General features: G+C 47.1%; 1 protein-coding gene across 4 annotated transcripts in view; it reads left to right on the plus strand.

The window, feature by feature from the left end:
- Positions 1-22,991, plus strand: part of LOC142803752 (rap1 GTPase-activating protein 1-like) — a 304,934-nt gene extending 281,943 nt beyond the window's left edge. Inside the window, exons 17-21 of one of the 4 annotated variants that reach the window (XM_075889633.1) lie at positions 11-316; positions 4,003-4,067; positions 5,224-5,616; positions 11,502-11,602; positions 18,258-22,991. In XM_075889633.1, coding sequence (XP_075745748.1) covers positions 11-316; positions 4,003-4,067; positions 5,224-5,616; positions 11,502-11,583 — 846 coding nt within the window. In that variant the 3' untranslated portion in view covers positions 11,584-11,602; positions 18,258-22,991. The remainder of the gene's footprint in view (positions 1-10; positions 317-4,002; positions 4,068-5,223; positions 5,617-11,501; positions 11,603-18,257) is intronic. The other 3 variants (XM_075889631.1, XM_075889630.1, XM_075889632.1) reach the window with 3 other exon arrangements.
- The last annotated feature ends 324 nt before the right edge of the window (positions 22,992-23,315 follow it).

Raw genomic sequence — 23,315 nt, forward strand, 5'->3', positions numbered from 1 at the left:
TCCACTCCAGGCGCGGACCCGGTCGTCGCTGCTGCAGACGCTCCACGACCAGCTGCTCTGCAAGACGCAGGAATTTTCCGGCAGCGCCAGCTTCTTGACCGGCGACGAGCTCGACGATGGCGCGGCCACCAACGGTGGCCCCGTGGCCGTGGCCAGCGGCGCGAGCTTTCTGGATGGCTTTTTCCGCAAGGCGCTCAGCGTCAAGATACGCAGTCAATCCGTTGAGTCCAACCTGGCCAAGCGATCGTCATCCAGCGCCAGCAGCAGCAGTCTCACTAACACCGTCATCGGGGAGAACACGCCGCTTGCCACTGGGGTCGGTCAAGCTTTTGGCATTTTTCGAGCTTTTTCGTGCGCTTTTAAAGGGGCCCTGCACCTTCTATAGAGCGTGGTCAGATAACGTTGCTTATCGAAATTCGAGGCTCCTGAGATCATGTGAACCAAGCAATATAGCGCAGCGTGTTACCTGGACTTTGCAATTGATTCTCGGTCAGCTGGAAACTGCTCGTTCTTTTCTTGACAAATGGTGCCATAATCAAAATGAAAGCGTCGTAAACACAGTTCCCGATCACTGGCTGACTTGAGTGAGTATCGCGATTTTCATAGTTACTTCGGCGGCCTCGGCATGCCGGGACGTGCCGGTGTTGCACTCAGTAATGCCCCAATTACACGCAGTGTTGAACTACACCTGCGCGCCCACGGTCACACTGAAAGTAAGTCCCCTGTTGAAAAAAAATCACAGCTTTGCCGCAAACGTGAAGCAATGAACGTGATAACACCAAGTCGGAAGGTCTCGCGCAGAATGGCAAGCAGATCGAAGCGTGCCTGCGTTTCTCACGCACAAATTACGCACGAAACGTACTCACAGGTACAGATGAATGCGAATAAGCGTCTGAATTGTTTCTTCGCTGTGTCTGAAAGGCGCGCCCTTTTCGCAAACGGGGACTGCGGAACAATTGCAGTGACCTTTGTGCGCCTGGTAACTACAACAGAATCGTTCCGGTGAAAGCCCACGGCTAGCCAAGGCGTACGGTTGTCCCCACAGTGAGATAAGCAAGCGCACGCGTGAGCGTCCACCCTGCCCCCTCTCCGCGGGGCAAAGTACGCGTGGGAGACGAGAGCGCGCGCCGCCGCGTCGTGACGATGTGGCGACGCACGCTAATTGTGTCGTGTTGGTCGTAATGCTGAAGACACGGTAGTTCTCCCCGAGATGCCCATCAACAGCGGTAAGTGGTAGTAAAAAATAGCTTGCGGGTTTGAACGTTGAAGGAGGTGCTCCTTCGTGGCACAGTGGTGAACACCTCGCACTCACAATTCAGCGGTCTGACGTTCGATTCCTCGTGCCGCAGTCTTTTTCTGCATTATTTTTCTTTGTTGTGTTTTTATATATGTAGACATGTATTCATATACAGTGAGTGACGGCGACGTCGGCGACAAAATCCAGCCGAGAGTGCCCATATATTTGCTATCGCAGTAAAACAAATATAAAGTTAAGCACGCTGACAAACGAATGTAGTGTCTGGCACCTTGGTCATTTTTCTTTCAAAGCGACGGATATTACAAAATATTGGGAGAAGAATAATAAAGTGAAACCCTCCCTTGTAATCTCTGCCAATAAAAAAGAAATAAATAGAAAGATACAGAACTTGTTTCGCGTTTTTTTTCTTCTTTAACCTAAGTGTATGACCGCTCTTTGTAATGTTGCAGGGTAAAGTGTTGGAAATGACTTCTATGGATGTGGTTACTAAGCCAGAAAAGTTTGCGAGGCACGCAATTTTCGGCTAATCTACATTCCCAGGAACAGTGGGCATGTTTAGAGTTTTCTTACAACGCACGATGCGCAATACACAGTGTCATAGCTCGTTGTTAGAGTTTTTAAAATTGCATTATTTGCTACTTTATCTTGTCAACACAATGGGAATAATCTCGCTTAGTATCTTTAAAGTGTTTCGTTGTAGTTTAAAGTGTTTCGTCGTAATAATAATAATAATAATAATAACAATACCGTCATATCATGCAAACGTGTAAGTATATGAATAAAAGCTTTGTAGCTTTTAAGTGCACTTCGCTGCACGCACTGTCATCTTGCAGTGAAGACACCTTTGCAGAGGGTATCGCAGCGCTGAAAAGCCTTTTGTTTTTGTCTCGTCGTTTCTTCCTATTACGAGTACGCGAATTTATAGAGAAAACGAAGGCGAGAGTAAGCGCTGAAAAGTAACTCTATTGACTAAAAGGATGTTTTGCCGGTGTCTTTTTTTTTCTGCCGTGAGAGAAACCTGACCACTGTCACTCAGAGCTACACATTGTTGTCTTTTAAAATCAACGATATGATATGATCGAAAGGAGGGATAGTTCGCAAAGGGTCAAGTTTGGTGCAGCGTGTCACTATGAGTGCACAGGAAACATGTAGCTGATCCCCCTATCTAAAAATCGGTCTAACACGAGAGTGAAATGTGTCTTCATATAAGTAGTTGAGCTTGTATGGTGCATTGTTTCATCAACAGCAACAAATTGGAAAGTCACGAGAAGAACAGCAAGCAGTTCGAAACTTATAGTGCGTATCTCAAGCAGAAAGCACGCACGATATCAGCAGAAATATACACAGGACAAGCGCAAACAATTTTCACAATTCTTACTTCGTCGTGTGCCAGCAGCGCGCTTTTTTCGTAAATGCGGCAGTGCGGCGTGCGATGCGAACTTCGTCCTCTCCCGATTTACGAGTCTGATAAGCGCGCACTCAGGAGAGACTATGCTCCGAGGAGGCGGTGCCCCGTAGCGCGCCCGACGCGAGGCCGTCGCGCCATCTCGCTACTGATAAGAAAAACGCGCTAAAATATCGGAGCTCTGAGGACTGCCAAACGGTGCGTTGTGTATATAGATAGCTTGCCGTCAGCGTCCTCGGCGTCGTACGCTTCGTGGCATAGTGGTTAGCGCCACGCGTTGCAAATGGATAGGGGGGAGGTTCGACGCCCCGCGTCAACATATTTCAGTGTAGTTTTCTTTTTTAAAGACGATAGTCTTTCATGGTGTACTTCGACGCAAAATTTTGGTCTGTCGGTCTCTGAATTGGTCTGTAAATGGTCTGTAAATTGGCTGCGGTGCTCAAAAAGGCAAGTGTTTCAAACGCTTCGCTAAGACGACTCCGTTGTGGCACCTGCCCATCGCGTTGCATTCTACACCTTATTGCCTCCGAGACAGGCAGGCGCGCACGCCTTCCTTCGTTTTCGAAGATAACTGCTAGATAGCGCTCGTGTCTAACGTGCCGCGATGCGCTCGTTCGCCTTCGCTGCACGGATCGAGACACTCTAACGCAGCGCCTCTAGAAGACAATTCACCAATTTTCCCGCGCAGAACATCAAATAAACGTTTTGTTCACTCTCTCCAGATGCAAGACTATCGTCTTTCGACAACATTTGTTGTGAAACATGCAGACACGGGGCCAATTTTTTTTCCTGTCAATATGTTCGTATATATTTCACAACGTCATATCAATGACGGAAATACGCAAGCGGAGCCATGGTTGGGCCCCGGTTTAAACACTTTCATCTTATAATAGCGTTGAATCGCAACTGAAATTTTTATTTGAGAAAGTGTGGTGACGCAGTCAAGTAAAACACACTAAAACAGCGCAGATGTTATCATGCAGTTAATGGGTTACATAATATATCACTTTACGCTCACATGCTGAGATCTTTATCTGTTACAGACAACGACGCTCGACAGACGCATATCCCCGCAGCAGGTGGGCATATAGGCGATATTCAACGTTACATATTCATTTTTATCACATCTGCGCAGTTTGGTTAAATTTTACTTTTCTTACCTTCTCGTAGATTTTTGTATTAGTTTGATTGAACAGCAGCCCTTGGTTATTCTGCCTTCTTCTTTCGTGTGTTTCGTTTAGTTGTGCTGCTGAAGACAAATATTAGGTTACCTTAGTATAAGTCTGCTTGCAGTGTTACTGAATGAGTCGGTCTTTTTTTTGTTTTTGTTTTTCATCAGACGCCTAAAGCCCAGAGTTCCAAGAGCGTCAACCAAGGATCGCCATCACAAAGCAGCGCGCGTCGGTGAGTCTGCGACGCGTATATTCTTCTTTGGCCTCATTATTTTGAGAAACTTGCCAAAAATATTCCATGATTCAGTTGCTATGTAGTCAAAAGCCCATTTTTTATGCTTAAAACTTATTTTTTTTTTCATTAATGACTGTCACGCACACAAGAGTTCCGCGTCACGTGCTACCTATGCGTTAGGGAAGACCACATTTCCCACGTTGTCACAGCTTCCCGTAGTGAAAACTAAAGCTTACTGCGTTTTGGTACCACAGCTATTCTTGAAGCTGTTAAACAGCACGCTCACAAGATAGGGCCTCACGCAGATATGTATTTCTTAATATAAACGAGACAGTTTTTATTTTGACTTAACAGTGGCTAATGCCTTCCAAAATTAACTCGTAGGATTCGTACAAAAAGCCTCATTCTTCTGTTTGCTGTTGGTAAAATTGTTCACTTTATTCCTTTAAGTCTTAGTGATACGTGCATGTGTTATGGCGTCCTGACGAACTTATAAAAAAGTGCAACTGACTTGCTTAAACCACTAACAATTTTGACTAACCCGCTGTAGCAGCAACCGCAGCACTGAATACTACTGCATTACCTGGAGCAGCTTAGAAGCAAAGCCACCGTTGCTTTAAGAATTGAGTCCATTTATTGAAATACTATCACTAGTTGCTCGCAGACATTATGCTGGCAGTCTGGCGGGAACGTCAAGGCAACGTGAAATGTTGATCAGGGATGTGCCTTGTGTCTTTTCGGTTGCTACTTGTCTGCCTATGCCCCCCAAAGTTTGTGGAAGGCAACTGTGAGTGACCGTGTTCAATGTGAACCATGTAGCCATCCGCCTCCGATTTTCTGGCGGATATTGAAGCGGATATGAAATAATCACGTAATCCCATCTGCGTAATCATCTCTTCTGTAGAAAAGGCGACCGGAATGGCATGCGAGAAGACACAGGGTGGCACCCTGTGGGATGACTGTATACCCGTGTACAAAGGTTATCCGGAATCAGTCGTAACTGACTGCCATATTGTAGATAAATTGTCGCGACCAAACCCCATTTAGTTCACTTAACGGCCGGTGGCGTTGTGGAAGCTACATGTAGAGTCCACTTGAACAGAATAGAGCATGTCACCGAGTGTAGTCTGCTTGGTGTGCCACCGTCTCCTAGCCGTCCTGGTTATATCCGGGATTTCCGAAACAAACTCGGCAGGCTGGACTTCCCCACGGTCACCTCGCTGTTGGGCATGAGCCGGCGTCGTCCCAACAGTAGTCCCACCACTCCTGTGTCCAGTCCCGAGACGCCTCCCTCGTTGGCCAAATCCCAGCTGGGCTCTCAGCAGCCGGGCTCTCAGCAACATCAGCCAGGCTGCGCCGAGTCCGACACCTCTAGTCTGAACAGCGTCGAGTCCGACCTGGGGCTCAGCGGCAGCACGATGATGCCGCCGCCGGAGATCCCGTCCCGCAACTCCCGCTCCCTGCTCATACAGGCCACGGCGGCGTCAGCAGCCAGCGGAGGTGGATCGCACGCGGATGGTGCTTATCCTAGCGCTTCTGCACGGTGGTTGGTTGTCTCCCGATGCACGTACAAGCGCGCGCGCCCTTTTAAGCAACCACTGCTCCTTCTTGCATGTCGCTCCCTGCTTTATGTCGGTCGGAACTGCAGTGACCGTGCATGCTAAGCTGGAATTTGGCATGGTGCCTAAATACTGAACGATGACATCATAAATCAAGAATAGCTTTATTGTTATTTCATTTACTCTGCTCATGGTCGTCGGCCTAGGCTTGCAGCGTGTTTAGGCTTGGGTCTAAGAAGCATCGAAAGAATGCTGAATCATATCTTTTTAACGTGATGGGAAAAAAATCCCCACTTGGCCACGTGTAAGACTGGCTATTGCAAACTCATAGATGTTGCAAAATAATTACGACAACCGAAATAAAAAAACATGAAAGATATTAAAAATACGGTTCCCGTAGTCAATGACGTGACTGAACACTTGCAAAGCATGTCCATAACAACAAAAACAGGGAATAGAGAAAGATTGTTAGGAAACAAGAACAACGTAAGTGTGTGCAGATAATGTGAACATATACCAAATGCGCATTAACTGCCACTTACAAGCAGTTTATAGATTGTCATTTATGCGAAAAAATGCCGCGGAGGAGAACGCGCAGTATACAAGCACTTTCTGGTGGTTGTGTGCTGTACCCTTTGTGACAGTGGAGCCTTCTTCTAATGAAGCTCACATGTTGAAAGAACGATTCCCGGTCACGGCAGCTGCATTTAGACAATCAGCTGCGAAAATACCTGCGTTTCTTTGCTTCAGCGCTTATCACTGAACCAGAGGATTGTTGGGAGCAACGCGCGTCCCTCCGTTGCGACGGCCTTCGCAGTGCAAACGTAGCTTTCCGAACGTCATTCGTAGAATTGTAAGAGAGTTCGGCTACCGCGAGGTAATTAAACAAGAAAGGGGCCTAATATGAATAATATAAAAAGCTACGCGATCCGTCCTCAACGTACTTCAATGCAGTTGAAGCGTCGGTAGAGAGATAGAAAAGCAAGGGAAAGGCAGGGAGGTTGACCAGGTTAAACCAGGTTCGCTACCCTACACGGGGGAAGGGGTAAATGCGAAAAAGAGAATAGAGAAGGAAAGAGAAATGAAGTGATGAACTTGCACGCATTGGAGCGTGTACCGCGCAGTCTCTTGGCACTGCCCCGACGGAGCACGTCTGCTCTAATGACAGCGAATGGCTGAAGTTATTGCGGCTTCGTTCCGTTATCGTATCTTGGTAGCGGGGGTCATGGTGGCAGGATTAGTCTGACATACACCGCCGGCAACGGAACAGTTATCATTAATCACTAGAATGCATCTATGCATTGCACATTAGACCAACTAATGGTGGCAACTGTCGCGGTTGAAACGAACGCGCAAGTTCTATCAGCACACGTTGGAGCTTGTCTTTTATGCACGTTTACGACGCGAAAGCCGGGTTTGCATTGCCCACACCATAGAACAAGCGAAGTGCCATTGTACACGTTTTGCGAATAAAGCTACGCCGCCATTGGCTTGGTGAAAATCACTGCAGTGAAGCCATCTTTACATATATGAAAAGGGTGTATTGTCCATGCTAGTCTGTGTTGACCGATGCTAATTAGCATAGAGGAAATCGGTAGTCGTAGAAGTTCCTTTCTGATTACCTCAAGCCTTTCGGGGAAAATGACGTATAAAATCGACGCCCTAGAATGTGGAACCAGACTTTTCCTAGCTGTAAGCTTAAACGGACACTGAAGGCAACTATAAAGTCGACGTTGATTGTTGGAATAGCGGTCCAGATATCTCGTAGTGTTACTTTTGCGCCAAGAAAGAGCTTATTTTCAAATAAAATCACGTTTTAGTGGCCCGCATTGAGTTAGCGCACTCCAAATTACCCGCCTCAAGAAGCAGTCTGACTCACGTCACTGTTGCCGTGCACAACGTTGCCCGGCTTTAATGCGCAGTCGCCGACACTAGTAGGCAGAACTAAAGCAGCGAGAGCCACAGCAACAACAACGGCCATTGATGAATATCCTGTCATTGGCTCCGAGATTGCAGACGTGTTTTGGCTCAACTGGGCCCCGCTAGATGGCATGACATGTCCACGCGAAAATCGGATTTCCCAATCACTTGTGCCACATTTCATAGTTACGTCCGGCGGCTATTTTTCCCATGAATAAAACAGAAATGAACAAGCAGCATTTTATTGCGTCTTTTGGTGCACGGAAGGTTCTTTATTTAGTGCAGTTAGATTGATTACTAGTGATTATTTGTAGGCGGTCCGTCTGATGTTATCAGGATCATTTTGAAAATGTCTTACTGCGGTGCTTGTGTTCTTGTGCATTTACATTAATTTCTCCGTAAGTAAGGCACTGCTGTTGCTAATATTGTCGTTTTAGATGTCATACACTGAGCCATCACTATGACGTAAATTGTTATTTGACTTTAGTGTCCCTTTAAGCTTCAAACTTTCGCGGGATCAAATCCCGGCTGCGGCGGCTGCATTTCCGATGGAGGCAGAAATGTTGTAGGCCTGTGTACTCAGATTTGGGTGCACGTTAAAGAACTCCAGGTGGTCGAAATTTCTGGAGCCCTCCACTACGGCGTCTCTCATAATCATATGGTGGTTTTGGGACGTCAAACACCACAAATCAATCAATCAATCAATCAATCAATCAATCAATCAATCAATCAATCAATCAATAGGCTTAAAACTTTATTGAAAAACCAGTACGGACGACAGATAATGAATGAGTCAAGCACCGACGCGGTCCGAGCGGTAACTTTCTTTCCAAGCCAAAATTCGGGCATTGCTGCGTCAGATGCTGTGTGTCACCAATCTCAGCGCATAAAAAGCACAGAGCTTGTAAACGAGTCATATAGTCTTAAATGAACAAGTCTGTGGTGTAAGTACAGCTGGTTCTATTACATGACAGCAAGGTATACCTCCTCTGCGAGATAAGCTCATGCCAGAGAAGTGTGTCGCATAAGTCCTGCGGATCGCCCTAAATTAATTGCGAGAGCATCTTTCGTGAGCCCGAAGTCCTTTGTGGATCTCAGCATTTGTGGATCTTTAAGCACAAGAGTATGCTTCGCGTCCACGTCACACTTTTCATTCTCTTCGATTTTTACTCGACAATGAAAAAAAAGTGAAATTTGACTTTGTCACCCTACTCCTGACGCAGTCAGTATTGCCTAGTAAACGTACTGCAAGATAGGTCGTGAAGTAATTGTTGTAACGCTGACTTTGAGTCTTACAGTATGGCATGACGATATCATGTGCCGAATAGATCCGCGCTGTGTCCCGTTTCAGAAAGTTCTCGAATGCTGAGAAGCTTTTTAAGGATTTGTTTTCGCGTCTACATTTCAGGAAGACATGCTATTAACCGTCTGCCCACAATTTTTTTCTTTTTTTTTTGAACCTCCATTTCGCACATGCACTGCGAGATAATGAGTACCGGTACTCGTTTGGGAGTACTCTAATGAAGAAAAAGAAAGAGAAACCTGCGAGATCACTAATGTTTGCAACCGGATCCTCTTTATCGCACGGTTTCGAGCTTGCAGTCATGGCACATACTTTGGATATATCATGGTCTCGAGACATTGCGTTCAGTATTTAACAGCATTCGGCAACCTACAGAACTACCGCGCCATCTTGCAGAATGGCATTGCCTGCATGTGGTTACTCCAACGCAAAAATCCCTTGCACCTCGCTGAAGCTCTGCTGATTCTTTGCAATTCTTTTCTGTTAATGTTGCTTTAAACCGGTCATTCTCTTCAGTATAGATGGAGTACTGAAACAGTAAACATAAAATGCAAGATTATCACCGTGGCATTCATTCGACAATTTTTGGTGGTTGCGAGTTGGCGAGTTTTTTTTTTCTTCGTATATCGAGGCTATTTAGAGCTCAAGTAAAGCCGATTACATTGCCGAGTTCGTAATCCCCCAATTAATTTTCTCTGCTTTAAATAAAGCTGCAACGTGTTGTTTTGGCAAACTACCGATTTAAAAATGACTCATGGATGCACTGCCACTCTCACTTTTATTCCATTTCCATAAAGAGCGGCCAGTTTGTTGTTTTCGTAAATGACCTACAGATTGTTTGGACAAGCTGTAATACACACTATAAGTAGACTAAAAGCCCGGCACTGCTCAGAATTCCTCACTGTGAACATAAGTGCACCAAGATCTAGCGCAATACTAAATATGGAGATAATAAGGATTGTCTTGCTGAAACAACCGCAACATTACGAAGTTAACATAGGCACATTTTAATATCACTCAGTCGACGCTGATTTTGAGTATACAGCTATAGCTTGGCGTTAAAATGTCGTGGGTTTGATTTCCATTCCTTCGTCTTCATTGTTTTTTTTTCTTTTGTGCTACAAGACTTATTTCTAGAAGTTGATTAGCGGAGGTCGTATAATATTCAGCTTCTCCGCAGCAAGTTAGAGCAGAAGAAATTCGGGTCGTTGTCTTATGGAAGAGTGAAAAAAAAAAACTTGTGAACCGTGAACCATCAGCCACCGCTTTGCTGTGAGCCAGACGACAATTGATGTTATTCAGAAACGCCGCATATGGCGTTTCAGAATGAGACTATAATTTTATCGCATTGAACTGTATAATTTAGTACCGCCAAAGTGTGCCTTCACAAGCTTTGTGTCCGCGCTTCGTGCGTATAGATAAATACATAAAGCCCTCTTAAAGCGGTGGTGACACCAAATTTGTGGAATGCGTGTTCTTTCCTGTAAGCCTTTCCTTCAGCTCCAGGAAGCATGCAACACGCACCAAGATTCGTGTATTTTCGCTAATTAGTTTACTATTGCTCTACTTATGTGGACCATTTTCGGTTTCGGTTTCGTGGCGCCGAGTTGGGCAGTGGCGTCTATGCATAGGTGGCTTGGTCATGGGACCACACAAAAATTGTCATGCAAATCGTTCCGAGTTTTGTCTGCTCTCATACGCACGTGCCACACAAGCGCGAGCAAAACAAACGCGCTGACAGTCGCCATGGCCAGACGCAGTAGCATCCTGGCAGTGGCAAGGCAAAAGGCAGCCAGAAGGAAACAGAGCGTTTATATTTACAACGTATGTACAGAACGTGGACGAGGTAGCCGACCGACGCTCGATACGCCGGCCTTTTATACACCTTTTCACAGGAAGGAAAAAAAACACCGCCATGATGGGCTGTGCGCGGGAGTACAAAGGCTTAGGGCGCAGCGTTGTCAGTGCATTTTCGAGGGGACGCGCCAATTTGCACAGCCCAAGGAGGGCTGTGGCGGCGCCCAGGGAGGCGTTTATGAAAACGTGAATAGGCGCCGAGATGTCGATGGCGGATGAGACAGCCCCGCTGCTGGACGCGCGCAGCGTCTCTGACAGACAAGGACGCTTCGAAAGCACCCAGTGCTCCTGACGGACGCACGCGGTTTCTCTGAAAGGGACGCCATCACACTCGTCACTACAGATCTGTTGTGACGTCACGACAACTGCTGTTGCTTCGCCTATTCTGAAACGTCAGCGTTGCTGCGCAAGCGATGGGTCTAGATCGTGAAAGTGGGCATTCAGCTACACTTTTAAAAGTGAATTAAAATATATTTTACGCGTTTGTTTTGTCCGGCCCTTCGCGTGGAGAGTCCTTGCATACAGAGGAAACCAATAGCAGGCTCTAGATAGCCTCGAAATTTGGTGGCACCACCCCTTTGGGCTTCGGCCAATCAGATTCTTTCCTTTTCTCACTTTGTGGCTTTGGGTACTTCATCTTTGAGAGCATGTTTACTTTATAGCTCACATCGCATGGGAAATGGGTGCACGTTGTTTTGTCCTACACGTGTTGCACGCTTTACTTTTTAATTTACTCTCGGCACGCAGAGTAGCGTGTTCAGTATTTTCGTGTGCATCGTCTTCCTCCCGCAGGTGCCGATATGTTCCAAGGCTTTCAGGAGCAGATCGAGAGCCTGGCACAAGAACTAGCGCGTATGAAGAGGGAAAAGTTTGACTGGCTCAAGGATAAAGCAGTGAGTATAACTATGCCGGTTATATAGCAGAATAAAAAAATAGCAGGTGTTCCGTGTACAAATACAACCGATGAGCGAAGCTTCTTAGAAACGGTATGCAAACTACTATGCGCCTGATCTCGCTGCTGATTTTCATGACGGCTGTAGGGTGGGGAGCGGGTTGGAAGAACGTCTGCTGCGCTTGGTGGCGACGGCAACGACTAACACCCCTGTCACACGGCCACCACCAAACTCCGTTCAACACCATCAACGTAAATCTCCCTTAGGGGGTTCGACGGAGAAGGAGTTGTGGCAGCGTCACACGGCAATGGCAAGGTTATAAGTTGCCGCGAGGGGGCTCAGCTGGCGCTGTTTGATTTTCGGAAAAGTATTCTAATTTGGTCCCTATTGATTTTTTTGTGAATCCTCGTTATGCGGTTTTTACAAAAAAGCACTATTAAGTAGGTATGCGACAAACAAACCATTAAAAATAATTTCAAATAAAAACGCATTTGCTACATGTAGCAATGCTGCTAGTGACGCTGGCCACATTGTGCTTTTAGTTGTTTTGTTGCCTGTGTACATGCCCGGTACGAAAGTTCTTATGCTTCCTTGCCTCGTGAGCGCACATTTTGTGTTCTTCAGCCATGAGTGACACAGCGGACGACGTGAGGAAGTGGTGCGATGTGCGCTGGTAATGACGTTGATCGGCTGGCGCCGGCTGGCCTGACTCGCGAGGCATGGTGTGCAGGGCATCGGTGTTGAGAGTAAGTGAACTCTGGCGGACGTAAATAGTGTAAACAAACTCGCGTTGTGAATGAGTACTACAACGAAAGGACGTTTAATATTTCTAAAATGTATTATTCTTTCACTGCGGCCACTTAGTGCTCGAAATTTTTCTCTGACCTCTAGACTGCTGAGGACGAGAGTACCTCGTTTCGATGCGAAGGGAGATCATTGAACGTCCTTTGCGAAATGCTCCGTTCACCTTCGTTTGCGTAAGGGTGGCCGTGTGACACCGACCGCATCTTCGTTGTCGTAAAGACGAGGGAGTTAAACGGTCTTCACGGGTGCCCGTGTGACAGGGGTATAAACGAGTGAGTATCCGGCGCGCGCGGCGCAGCGCGAGACACCTGCGGCCGCGCCTGCGTTCCCGCTCGCCGTGAGCGCGCACCTGTTGTCTTTCTCGGCGCGCATGCCCGTACTCGCTTGTTGAATTTCGTGCCGACCGGTTCTGCCCCCGCGATCTCCGACGACAGCGCAGCTCTGGCCGACTGGCTCGCCCTACGCCATCTCCCGACGCCGACAAGAGCTCTCGCCGAGTGGTGCCCCATCCTCGGACTCCTGCGACCGTGTCCATCTTTCATATTGTGACGGGGTGAAATCTAGGGTTATAGTAAGTCGTCCACAGAGAATCGGCAGCCGAACAAGATGGCTGAGTTGCTTCTCGCGCAAGCGTCTAACGCATAGGCGTCTTCGTCCTCTTCGCAAAGTGCTACGCTTGCTCCTGTCGATGGTGCACGGTAACATCACTCCCCCGCGGCGGAAGCGCCGTCATGGCGCTTGGTACGGCGCCGAAGAACTAGCAGGGTGATACGGCTTGAGTCTTGAAACGTGGACAACGTCCGTCTGGAGTGAGGGGGTCGAAGAGGCCTTGTTTAGGGGTGTGATCTCGTAGCTCACGTCACTGAGTTGTCGTGGCACTTTGTAGGGGCCATGGTAGTTTGGTAGTAGCTTCCCTGATAAGCCGACTTGGCGGTTTGGTGTCCAGAGAAGTACCAGAAACCCCGGCGAGAAGTGCACGCTTTAGTGGCGACTGTCATAACAGTCTTTTTGATACTCTTGCGACAAGTGCAGCCGATTATGGGCAAGCTGACGGGCTGCATGGGCTCGAGAAACGACATCGCAGGCGTACTCAGTAGACAAGGGAGCAGCCGAAGGAAGGAGCGTGTCAAATGGTAACGCTGGATCTCGGTCAAATAGCAAATACAACGGATAATAACTACCTGTGTCGTGCCGTGAAGAGTTGTACGGAAAGGTGACAAAGGGGATTGCTTTGTCCCAGTCACGGTGATCTAACGTACATAGACAGCATTTGCATCAGCGTTCGGTTCAGACGCTCGGTCAATCCATCTGTCTGTGAATGATAAGCGGTGGTAAGCTTGTGCTCAGTGGAGCAGGCGCGGAGAATGTCATCCACAACACGTGAAAGGAAGTACCTTTCACGATCAGTTAGCTGCTGCCGCGGAGCGCCGTGATGAAGAATGACTTCATACAGCAGAAAGTTAGCGACGTCAGTGGAACAGCTTGTCGGCAGTGCTTTAGTGATGGTAAAGCGTGTGGCGTAATCTGTGGCGACTGAAACTCATTTATTTCCGGAGGTGGACGTAGGAAACGGGCCCAACAGGTCGAGGCCAACACGGAAGAATGGTTCCGTCGGCATTTCAATGGGCTGTAGGAGGCCAGACGGTAGCACAGAGGGGCGCTTGCGGCGTTGGCAGTGGTCGCAAGCAGTGACGTAGCGAAGCACAGAACGATACAGTCCGGGCCAGCAAAAGCGACGTCGCACACGATGGTAGGTACGAGAGACGCCTAGGTGACCGGCTGTAGGTACGTCGTGTAGCTGTTTGAGAACACTGGTACGCAGGTGATGGGGAAGCACGAGTAGCATTTCCGGGCCATCGGCGTTGAAGCTGCGACGGTACAGAATGTTGTCGTGCAGTTCGAACAGGCGACCGGAAGGGTCTGTTGGAGCAGAGGTCAGACGCTCGATGATGAAGAGTATCTTCTCCTTGTGGCTGTCCCTGCGCCTCGCTCTCTCCTTCCGCTCTCTCTATCTCTATACCTTTTAATCCTATCCTTTTTATCCCTCTTTACCCCCACCCCTCGTGAGCTGCAGTCGAGGTGTGTCCTCCCCTCCCCCGAAAGACAGTTACGGGACTCACTTTTATCTTCTTTTCACATAAGAGTCACTTACTCGTCGCGCATGCCCGGAGCTGCGAGCTTCGACGGCGACGTGGACATCGGAGTGTGGGCCTAAGAAGCTTCGCTCCTAAAAAAAGATGTCAACCGATGACGTTGAATGAACAGAGGGGGGAAGGGGTGGGTTATTCTGGGCTTTGTCGAATTCCGCCATATTGTGAAATCTTGTATTGGCGGCATTCCAAGCTATATAATCAGACAGGCTACATCAGCCCTCTGTGTGAATCACATTCGACAAATGGCAGCAATTTGACAATATTCAGTGTAGCACCCCAGCTCGTTACGATGTAGTTAATGTCGCTGGAGCCGACGCTTCGATAAGCGGACTTGTCTTTGTTAAAACCAGCAATGATTGATGACTTGATGAAGAGAAGTCCACTGGTCGAAACGTCGGCTACGTCGACATGCCCGGTTAAGAAATTTCTTGTCTTATGATGCTTCACTGTTCCGATTTAGTAGAATGCAGCCTGTGCTGGGTGCACTAGAGAAACGTTACCACCCTGCGGCTGGGGCAGCATAGTATAAGTCGCTTTCGCTTCGTTTGAGCTTCCTTAACTCGTGTCTAAATGCTTAAAAGGACCATGACATGGCCACGCAACAATTCATGGCTTTCAGCGCAAACTAGAAGTAGAGGGTCTATTGTGCCTACAAGGATATGAATAGTGGGCAGCAAAGGAATGTTTCAGCGCGAAACCAGCCCTATAAGTCGCAGACTGTAAACTCCGCCCACCGCCGGCAACCGCTATTTTGCCATGAAACATGCGACGTCATATGCAGCCTTAAGTGGAACTGTCGTTTTCTATTGAAGTTTCGGCCGATGCAACTCGTTCAGTTCTAGTGCCAATTCGAGGAAAGTTAGAATATCTCGACTTGACGCGCAGCTGAGGACGGAACAATATCGTTCGCCGGAATGCTGACGCTCACTGAGCTAGCAGCCTCTTACTTCATGGTTAGCGAGTGTACCAGGGTTGCCCGACTTTCAGCTTGCACTCGTGTTTATAAAAGTTTTCAATTATAAAAATGAGTGTTCGACCGAATGCACTAAAATTTCACCAGCTATTTGTGAATGCACAAGGTTTAAACCACGTAACACAAATACTGATCGAAAATCGGGTGTCTTGGCCTCTTTAATGGAGCACTGACCCGAAATTCCGAAGGCGATCGAGATAGATTTATTTATGCGCAGACTTTCACAACATATACGAGATATTAAAGGGACACTAATGTCAACTATAAAGCCGATGCTGATTGTTGAAATGGTGGTCGAAAAAGCTCGTAGTGTTACTTTTGTGCCAAGGAAGGGCCTATATTGAAATAAAATCACTCTTTAGTGCTGCACATCGGGTTAGCGCACTTCAGATTACCCGCCTCAAGAAACGGACCGACCGGACCATCTCACATCACTGTTGTCATGCACAACCTTGTCCAGCTTTACTGGGCTAGTAGCAGCAGACAAAAAGCAGCAAGAGCCACAGCAGCAACAACAGCCATTGATCATTTTGCCGCCATTAACTTCGAGATTGCAGACAATTTTGTTTCAACTATGCCCCGCTAGATGGCACCACCTGTCCCGTGTAACCACGCGAAAATTGAATTTTTGAACCACTCAATCCATTCCCCATAGTAACGCCCGGCGATTTTTTGTCATGAATCAAACAGAAACGAACAAGCAGCATTTATTGGGTCTCTTAATGCATAGAACGTTTTTTTTATCTAGTGCTGCTAGATCGATTGCTAGTGGTGAATTGTAGTTGGTCCGTCTGACGTCATCGTGATCATTTTGAAAATGTCCTACAGTGGCGCTTGAGTTCTTATGCAATTACTTTATTTCTTTGTAAGTAGGGCACTGTTGTTTATGATATTGTCGTTTTAGATGTTGTCATACATTGAGCTTTCGCTCTGACGCAAATTGTTGTTTGACTTTAGTGTCTCTTTATGGGCAAGTATAGCCTAGAACGCATTTAAAATCGCCTTTAAAGTGCACGTCGTGCAACTAAGCGAGATGTGGATCCCCTCGCGACGCCGGCACCAACGCGGGGGCAGTGTAAACAAACCTACGTCACAAGTTTGCGCTGGCTGGAGGCTGGCACGAGCGTTACGCTTGCGCTACCTCCGCTTTCTTCCTCCGTGCCTGCGGCTTCGCGTGTGCTGACTGTGCTGCACGGAGGAAGGAAAGGTAAGGAGCGGCCCTGACGTCACTCGTTGTGAAGCCGCGATGAAGCCGGAAGTCGGCCATATTGAGTAGGCAAATTCTCCTCTCTTGTTTACATATGAATGCGAAGCAGAAGGCGCGACTCCCTCTCCGGCTCGGAAAGCACGTGGGCTGCGCAGCGCGTGTGTCGTGACGATCCGAAACTAATGGAACTGGGATCATCACTCTGAGCCAGCGGGACACCTTCAGCGAAATTGCTTCGTCCGAGTAATAACAGGGAGTAACAGCTCGCCGACAACGTAGCAACTACGAGAGAACGCGCTAGATGCACTGACAACGGCGAGTGCTTTCACGTCATTAATTCAGCAACCGTGCAGACAACACGATCGGTCGTGCGCCTTCTACGGTTGGATTCCGCCACGCGGCCGACGCAGCGTCCTGCCACTGTGTCCGTGTTCCGCGTGAAAATCACCGGTGCCAGCATTCTGCGACCGTGGTGACTTTGAACACGGTGCTAGTGACAGTTGAACGTGGTTGCTGTTACGTTGAGATTACATGCAATGCTGGTGGAGAGTGTACCAAGCGGAACAGAAAAGGTGTTTTAATACGCACATGCAAGTTGTTACTGTACACACACAACACGAAACTACGTATGTGCACATGGTCCTCATGGCGTCTTGCTGGGCTCAACAGCGTCGTCCGTTGTCACAAGCAGGAGCACTGCTCAACCGTCACTGACCTGCAAGGCGTTCGTCGTCATTCAGCTTCGTCATGGTGCCCAACGCAATTTCGCTGAACACTAACTGCTTCACCCGCGTCATCCGCCGCACGACACATGGATATGCACTTGTTCTACGCACTGTTGAAACCCCGTGATGGACAAAGGGATTCGTAAACGTTGCTAAGAGTAATGTAACGGCCAGGAGAACACTGCGTAACCAATAACGCGGCGCAGAGCATAGATATTGTCCGCCACGGCTCAGCACGAGACCTGGGGAGGCAGACCAGCTGCACTGCTAGACCAGCTCCACTGCGCAACACGTAACCATAGCAACGCCGCCATTGTGCCTAGTGAATATGGCCGCCATGATGTCATTTCCGCGACACTTTTTACGCCCTGCGCCGGCTGGGCATGCCCTCTCCTTACCTTTTTCCTTCCTCCGTGCTGTGCTGGCTTAAGGTCCCTTGTTTCATCTAGGGACCTTATGCTGGCTGTCAATGCGGCGCCCTCTCGCGAGCATCGCCTACGTCACAGTTTCGGTCGGTCACGTGGTCAGCCGTGTGTACCTTGCCTCCGGAACTTCTCCTGCTTAGCTTGAAACCGAAACTGATACTGAACGCTCTCAAGGCGTCTCCAAATAAATAACCGCCGCACACTCGCGCAAACCAGGTATCCAGCCGTGATAGTATCATCAGTTACATGCTGTAACAAAAAAGAACAAAGTGCAAAATTATAGTTTCAGTGCTCTTGCTCTGTTAAAGCGCAAATACTCTTTAACACGCCGTGCGTATTGGTTTTAATTTGGTTCTCTTTCTTCGCAGATCATGCAGGCCGAAATGCAGAAGTTGACCGACAAGGAAGTGCGTCTCACGACGGACCTTTCGCTCGCCAAGCGCGAGGTGGCGCGACTGTCGAAACTCGTCTGATATCCCCGCAACAAACTGTGCGTCGTCGACGCGACGACACACCACTGCTAGTCAACTCTCTCTACTTCGCCGCGAACGCTTCTTTCTTTTTTTTTCTTTTTCTTCCCCCACGGCTGTTGCGGAATGGAAGGGGAGTGTGCTGGCTCAAGCACGTATGCCAAAAAGTGAAGAAAAGACAAAACGGTTTGATCGACACATCCGGTATCATCGCCTGTACACAACTATACCCGCTGCTGCTGCTGCCCACCGTTTTCGACGTGTTCTATGCCAGAGACTAACGCCCTCTCCTTTTTGCTCCACACCTCTCATCATCTTCGCCCGCAAATGAGCTATATATATATATATATATATATATATATTATACCATGGACATGTGAAGTTTTATTGAGCGTTATGTTTCAACATTTAACTTATGTGATGCGTGCTTTTGTGAAATATTTCGCTTTTAGTGCATTCTTATCGCGTTCAATGGTCTGAATTTGTTTTTGAATTCATACGTACATTACTATATCATGAGAACCGCAGTGATTGTGGTTTTGCGTATGCCAGCTGTTTTTTTTTTTGTTTTTACTTGCCCATGCAATGCCTTCATAAGTGTAGTGCGAGTATGTGCTTCGATAGAGACGTATATTTTCTTTTTTTTCAGCTTACAGCCCTTTGACCACTCTTTTGTGAATAACTTTTATTTATTGCATTGTTTTCACTTCTTTTGCGCGAAACTGTTTAGACGTACAGGGAAGAAAGACTGCTAATGCTACGTGTAGACGCTGTACGGCATTTCAGTTTAGCGTCGAAACACTTGGCCAAGAAACGTTCAATTGATGCTTCAGGCAAAATTGTTCAACGTGCATTATTTTATGTTTTATTAAATTGTATTGTTTTCGTATTTACTGCATTACAAACCAAAGTTTCTCAGCATACTGTAAGTCCCGCGTCGTCATCATTGGTTGTGCTGATTTCGATTTCTGTGCAAATCTCGTGTTCTGTACAAAGATTTTAAACCATCGAAACACGTTTGCGGCACCTTCTCGTGTTGTTTGCTATTGTTTTCATAAGCCCCTTTTTTTATTTTTCGCTTTCCGGTTTGCTACATACTAGCGTGTAAATGAAGGTGACGTCCTTGTTTATTTTCGTAAGAAGACCTCAATATACACCGCCATACACCGCCACTTAGTCATTTGTCTTTTCTTTCTTTATTTCTCTTTCACAATTTTGAATATGCCCCTGCATTTATAGTTGGCCGCCTAAAACTTCTCCGTATGTTCTGAAGATATCTGCTGACTTTGCTACACAAAAATCGTTTGTTACTATGAATAATTGTCTAACCCATCAAACAATCTTGACTCCAAATTTTTTTACCATTTACGGAATACACGGATACCAGATAAGGCGTTGTTAGCAACTCCTGCTGCTACAACGATTTCCAAGTCTTTTTGTTCTACCTGAGCGTTGTTGTCGAAACAAAGAATATAGAGAGCCATTGAACGTTGGTGGCTGTAGTTATGGATGCCCGCTACGCTAAGCGAAAACAGTGGAGATAAATAATCTTCGCTGTGCTCTAGCTATGTTCATCGTCGCAAGATGGTGCCTGTAAATCAGCTTCTGTTATTCTGTTATTGCCTAAACCCCTCCGTAGATTTACAATATAATTTACGCAGTAACACTCTGCTTTGTAGTGTGCTCCCGCCTCTTTCCCTCTTTCTTTACTTTTCTTTTAATCCACCGTCTTTTTTGCCTGTCAGGGTAGCATACTGGTTACGTGAAGCTCGTTAACATCTTTTCCTTTTCTCTCTTGCTTCCCTTTCTTTCTTCCTTCCTGGAGACGTCTATGAGGATGTCAGCGCTGGCAGCGTCATCTTGCGATAAATTCTGCAATCGCTGGGAGCTAACCTTTGTGCGGCGTCATAGTACTCCCATAAGATAAAAAAAAAAACAGCTGTCTGCTGTCCATTGTCACTATCAACACCTCGTTATTGGAAAATAGGCGGAACACAGCTCCGGAAATCAATTTCCGTGTGCTATATGACATCGTTGCCGCGCAAGATGGCGTCGACAGTGCTGCCTCGCTGTCCGAGTCTCTGGCGTTCCTGCATTCCGTGAACCCGCAATAGCCCACTAAGCCGCGCTAACAATCTATTGTCTACACGGCTCTATAGTCGGAAACAATCTTAAAGTCTCCTCCTCAAACGCGAATGCACAAAAGCGTAGACCAATAGGCGTGCATTTCAGACTGATGTAATGAACCAGGCGGTCAGCGAGCCCTCCTTCGGCTTGAGTGCGTCTGAATGATAGGGACTATATCATTAGTTGCGGAGGCGGCATACTTCCGCGCCTTGGTGGTTTGGGGGAGACAGTAATCTCACCTGATTCATTGAGCTGTATCACACTGTGGAGATGTTTACTCTGCGAGCAATTCTTGGTTGATGTTGCATCCCGCTCGCTGTATTGCGCAAGATACTTGCATTTTACTCATCATGTGCCACGTTCAGGTGATCCACTCATTTGGATTCACCTCGAGTGTGCTTCTTTGCGAAGGTCATTGTAGAGATGTAGGCGCGGACGACCCGTGAGAAAGGCATCTCTCGATTGCCAAAAAAAAAATGTCTCTCTATACGGAGTGTGCATAAAGCGGCTGCATCTGAAGCAGGTCCGCGCATTTCAGCCATTGGAGACTTCGTCCGTCTCCCCCGTGTTCATTGTTCAAAGTACGCTCGAAGCTCGTGCTCGCTGTGTTGTGTAGTTTTTCGAACACTGCACATGAGAGATTCCCGCGTCATTGGCGTGCTTTCCAGGCGAGCTCGACGATAGCCTGCAGTCCGGGGAAGTTATTTATTGCCGTGTACATATGTGCGATCACATTTCCTCTAGCACCGCAACACATTACTAGCAGTATTGTAGTAGAAACTTTGATCTCTTCGAGTGTTCGCATAATAACGTATAACATTGTCAACGCTCACGATTTACTTGAGCAGGATTTCAAGACTCCGTCGTGGAACAATCCTTCGTAGGGTTTGAAAAGGCCGTAGTTAAGTTGGCGATACTTCGAGGTAAGATTTTCAGTGAGTGAACGGGTAAAAAAAAAAAAACAGAGGTGTCGCGTATGTTCAAAGTAGAGAGGTTTGTCTTAATGATTCTATTTCAGTGTTCAGCGTCCGAAACCAGATTTTATGCGTCGAAAATACGCAGTGGCACTTATATAATGGAAAGCCCTATGAAGCTGGCACACTGCGGACAACTAAAGTTGTGTTTGAAGAATTGCAGAAACGAAGCTTGCTGGCGAAATTGACGTTTCCGTGAGATTTGGCGTTCTGTAAAGCTAAGGGTTATATTTTGGTAAAAAAAAGGATTCACGAAAAATCAGCGTTTCTGTGAAGTCGAGTTTCATAAGATAAGGTAGACAGTGCCAGCGTGGGACGAGGAACAACTGAACCAGTGCTTGAATAAATGCAGAAACGAAACTTCCTAAAACGAAATTGATGTTTCCCTCCAAGTTCTTCGTTCCGTATATTTAAGCGCCCCGTAAAAAAAGCGAGTTTTCCGTAAAATAGACCATTCCGTGAAATCGGGTTTTGTGAGATAAGGTTTATCAACAATACCAACGTCTGGTGTCTCGTGTCGTGTCCGTAAACTTGTCGATGCTCGTGATATTTCCGCGCGCTACACATGACGATGAGTTTTTTTTTCCGAATCTCTTCTGTAAGTATCTGTGACGTCCGTGCGATAGCTTTAGGGACTACACGGAATTCCGCCAGTGGCGGGAAGGCCGTGTCTTGTTTAGTGTCGTGTAGTTCGTAACGCCGTACGTAGCTCCGTTTACTACTACTCGTGTACTTTCGATGTACGCTCATGTAATGTCGAATAGTATTAGACCGCATCACCCTGTTCAAGTGTGAGATATATAGCTTTTGATAGATGTTTATCGCCGGACTGGTAGAATTTTCTGGATACAGTCAAGACTGTACGCATAGGCTTCGTTGGACAACACTTGCATACCTCTCGTCAAAATACGCTGAATCTTACATTATTCATAACGTCCACGGGGTCAGTATAACGTTGTACACAGCTGCAAATCAGCGTTAATGGCAGATGAACATAGACGTAAGCGAAAGGCTACACTGAATAACTAAAGTTAGGCTTGCTTTCAAATTAACGTGGTAACTTCCCACAGGTTATTAACCGAATACAATGCTGCTGACTCCCATTTCACATCTTTAACCACTCCTTCTCCGCGCCTACTATGCCCTTCCTCACTTTTATCTTTCTGCCTTGAGGGCTTTTCATTTCCCTTGTAGTGAAGGTCCACAGAGCATTTACGCACTGTACGCGCGTGACGACGCGTTCAAGCATACGTCAACCTCGACGCAAGCGTTTAAAAGTATGTTAAGATGCATGTTTTACCGCATCTTGGGTCAAATAGTTTGCTAATGTTCCTTTACTTACTTTAATTTCAGTTGAGCACGCGCATTTCAAAAGATGAAGTACGGATGGGAAAACAGTACTCGGAGACAACTTTTCTTGGCAATGAAAGCAAAGCTATGGAGCCTTTCTCTCATTGCCAACGGGCGTGCGCCACCCCTGAAGAAAATAGTAACGCAATTGCGGCCTTGTTTTCCGCGTAACAATCACAAAAACACTATTTTATACGGGATGCGGTTTATAATGAGACGCTGCCAGCTCGCACGAAGGAAATATTCATATTTGTTTGACTTCATGCTGTGTTATTTCGTGTTTTTGCTCGGGTTTAGGCGTCCCACGTTTTACGTGCACCCCACAGTTCTATTGCGGCAGCGATGAAACGATAGAGCACGTTCTCTACATGTCGCTGCCTTCATTACAGCGTGCAAAAACTGCCGCTATGGCTGCTGCGTTAGCCCTCCTTGACAACAGACCCTTGTCAGAACAGTCAGTGCACGAAAGCCGACGCGATCTGTCTTGGCACAGAAAATCAGTGAG

Source organism: Rhipicephalus microplus, chromosome 3 (assembly GCF_043290135.1).
Source record: "Rhipicephalus microplus isolate Deutch F79 chromosome 3, USDA_Rmic, whole genome shotgun sequence".
Taxonomy (NCBI): Eukaryota; Metazoa; Arthropoda; class Arachnida; order Ixodida; family Ixodidae; genus Rhipicephalus; species Rhipicephalus microplus.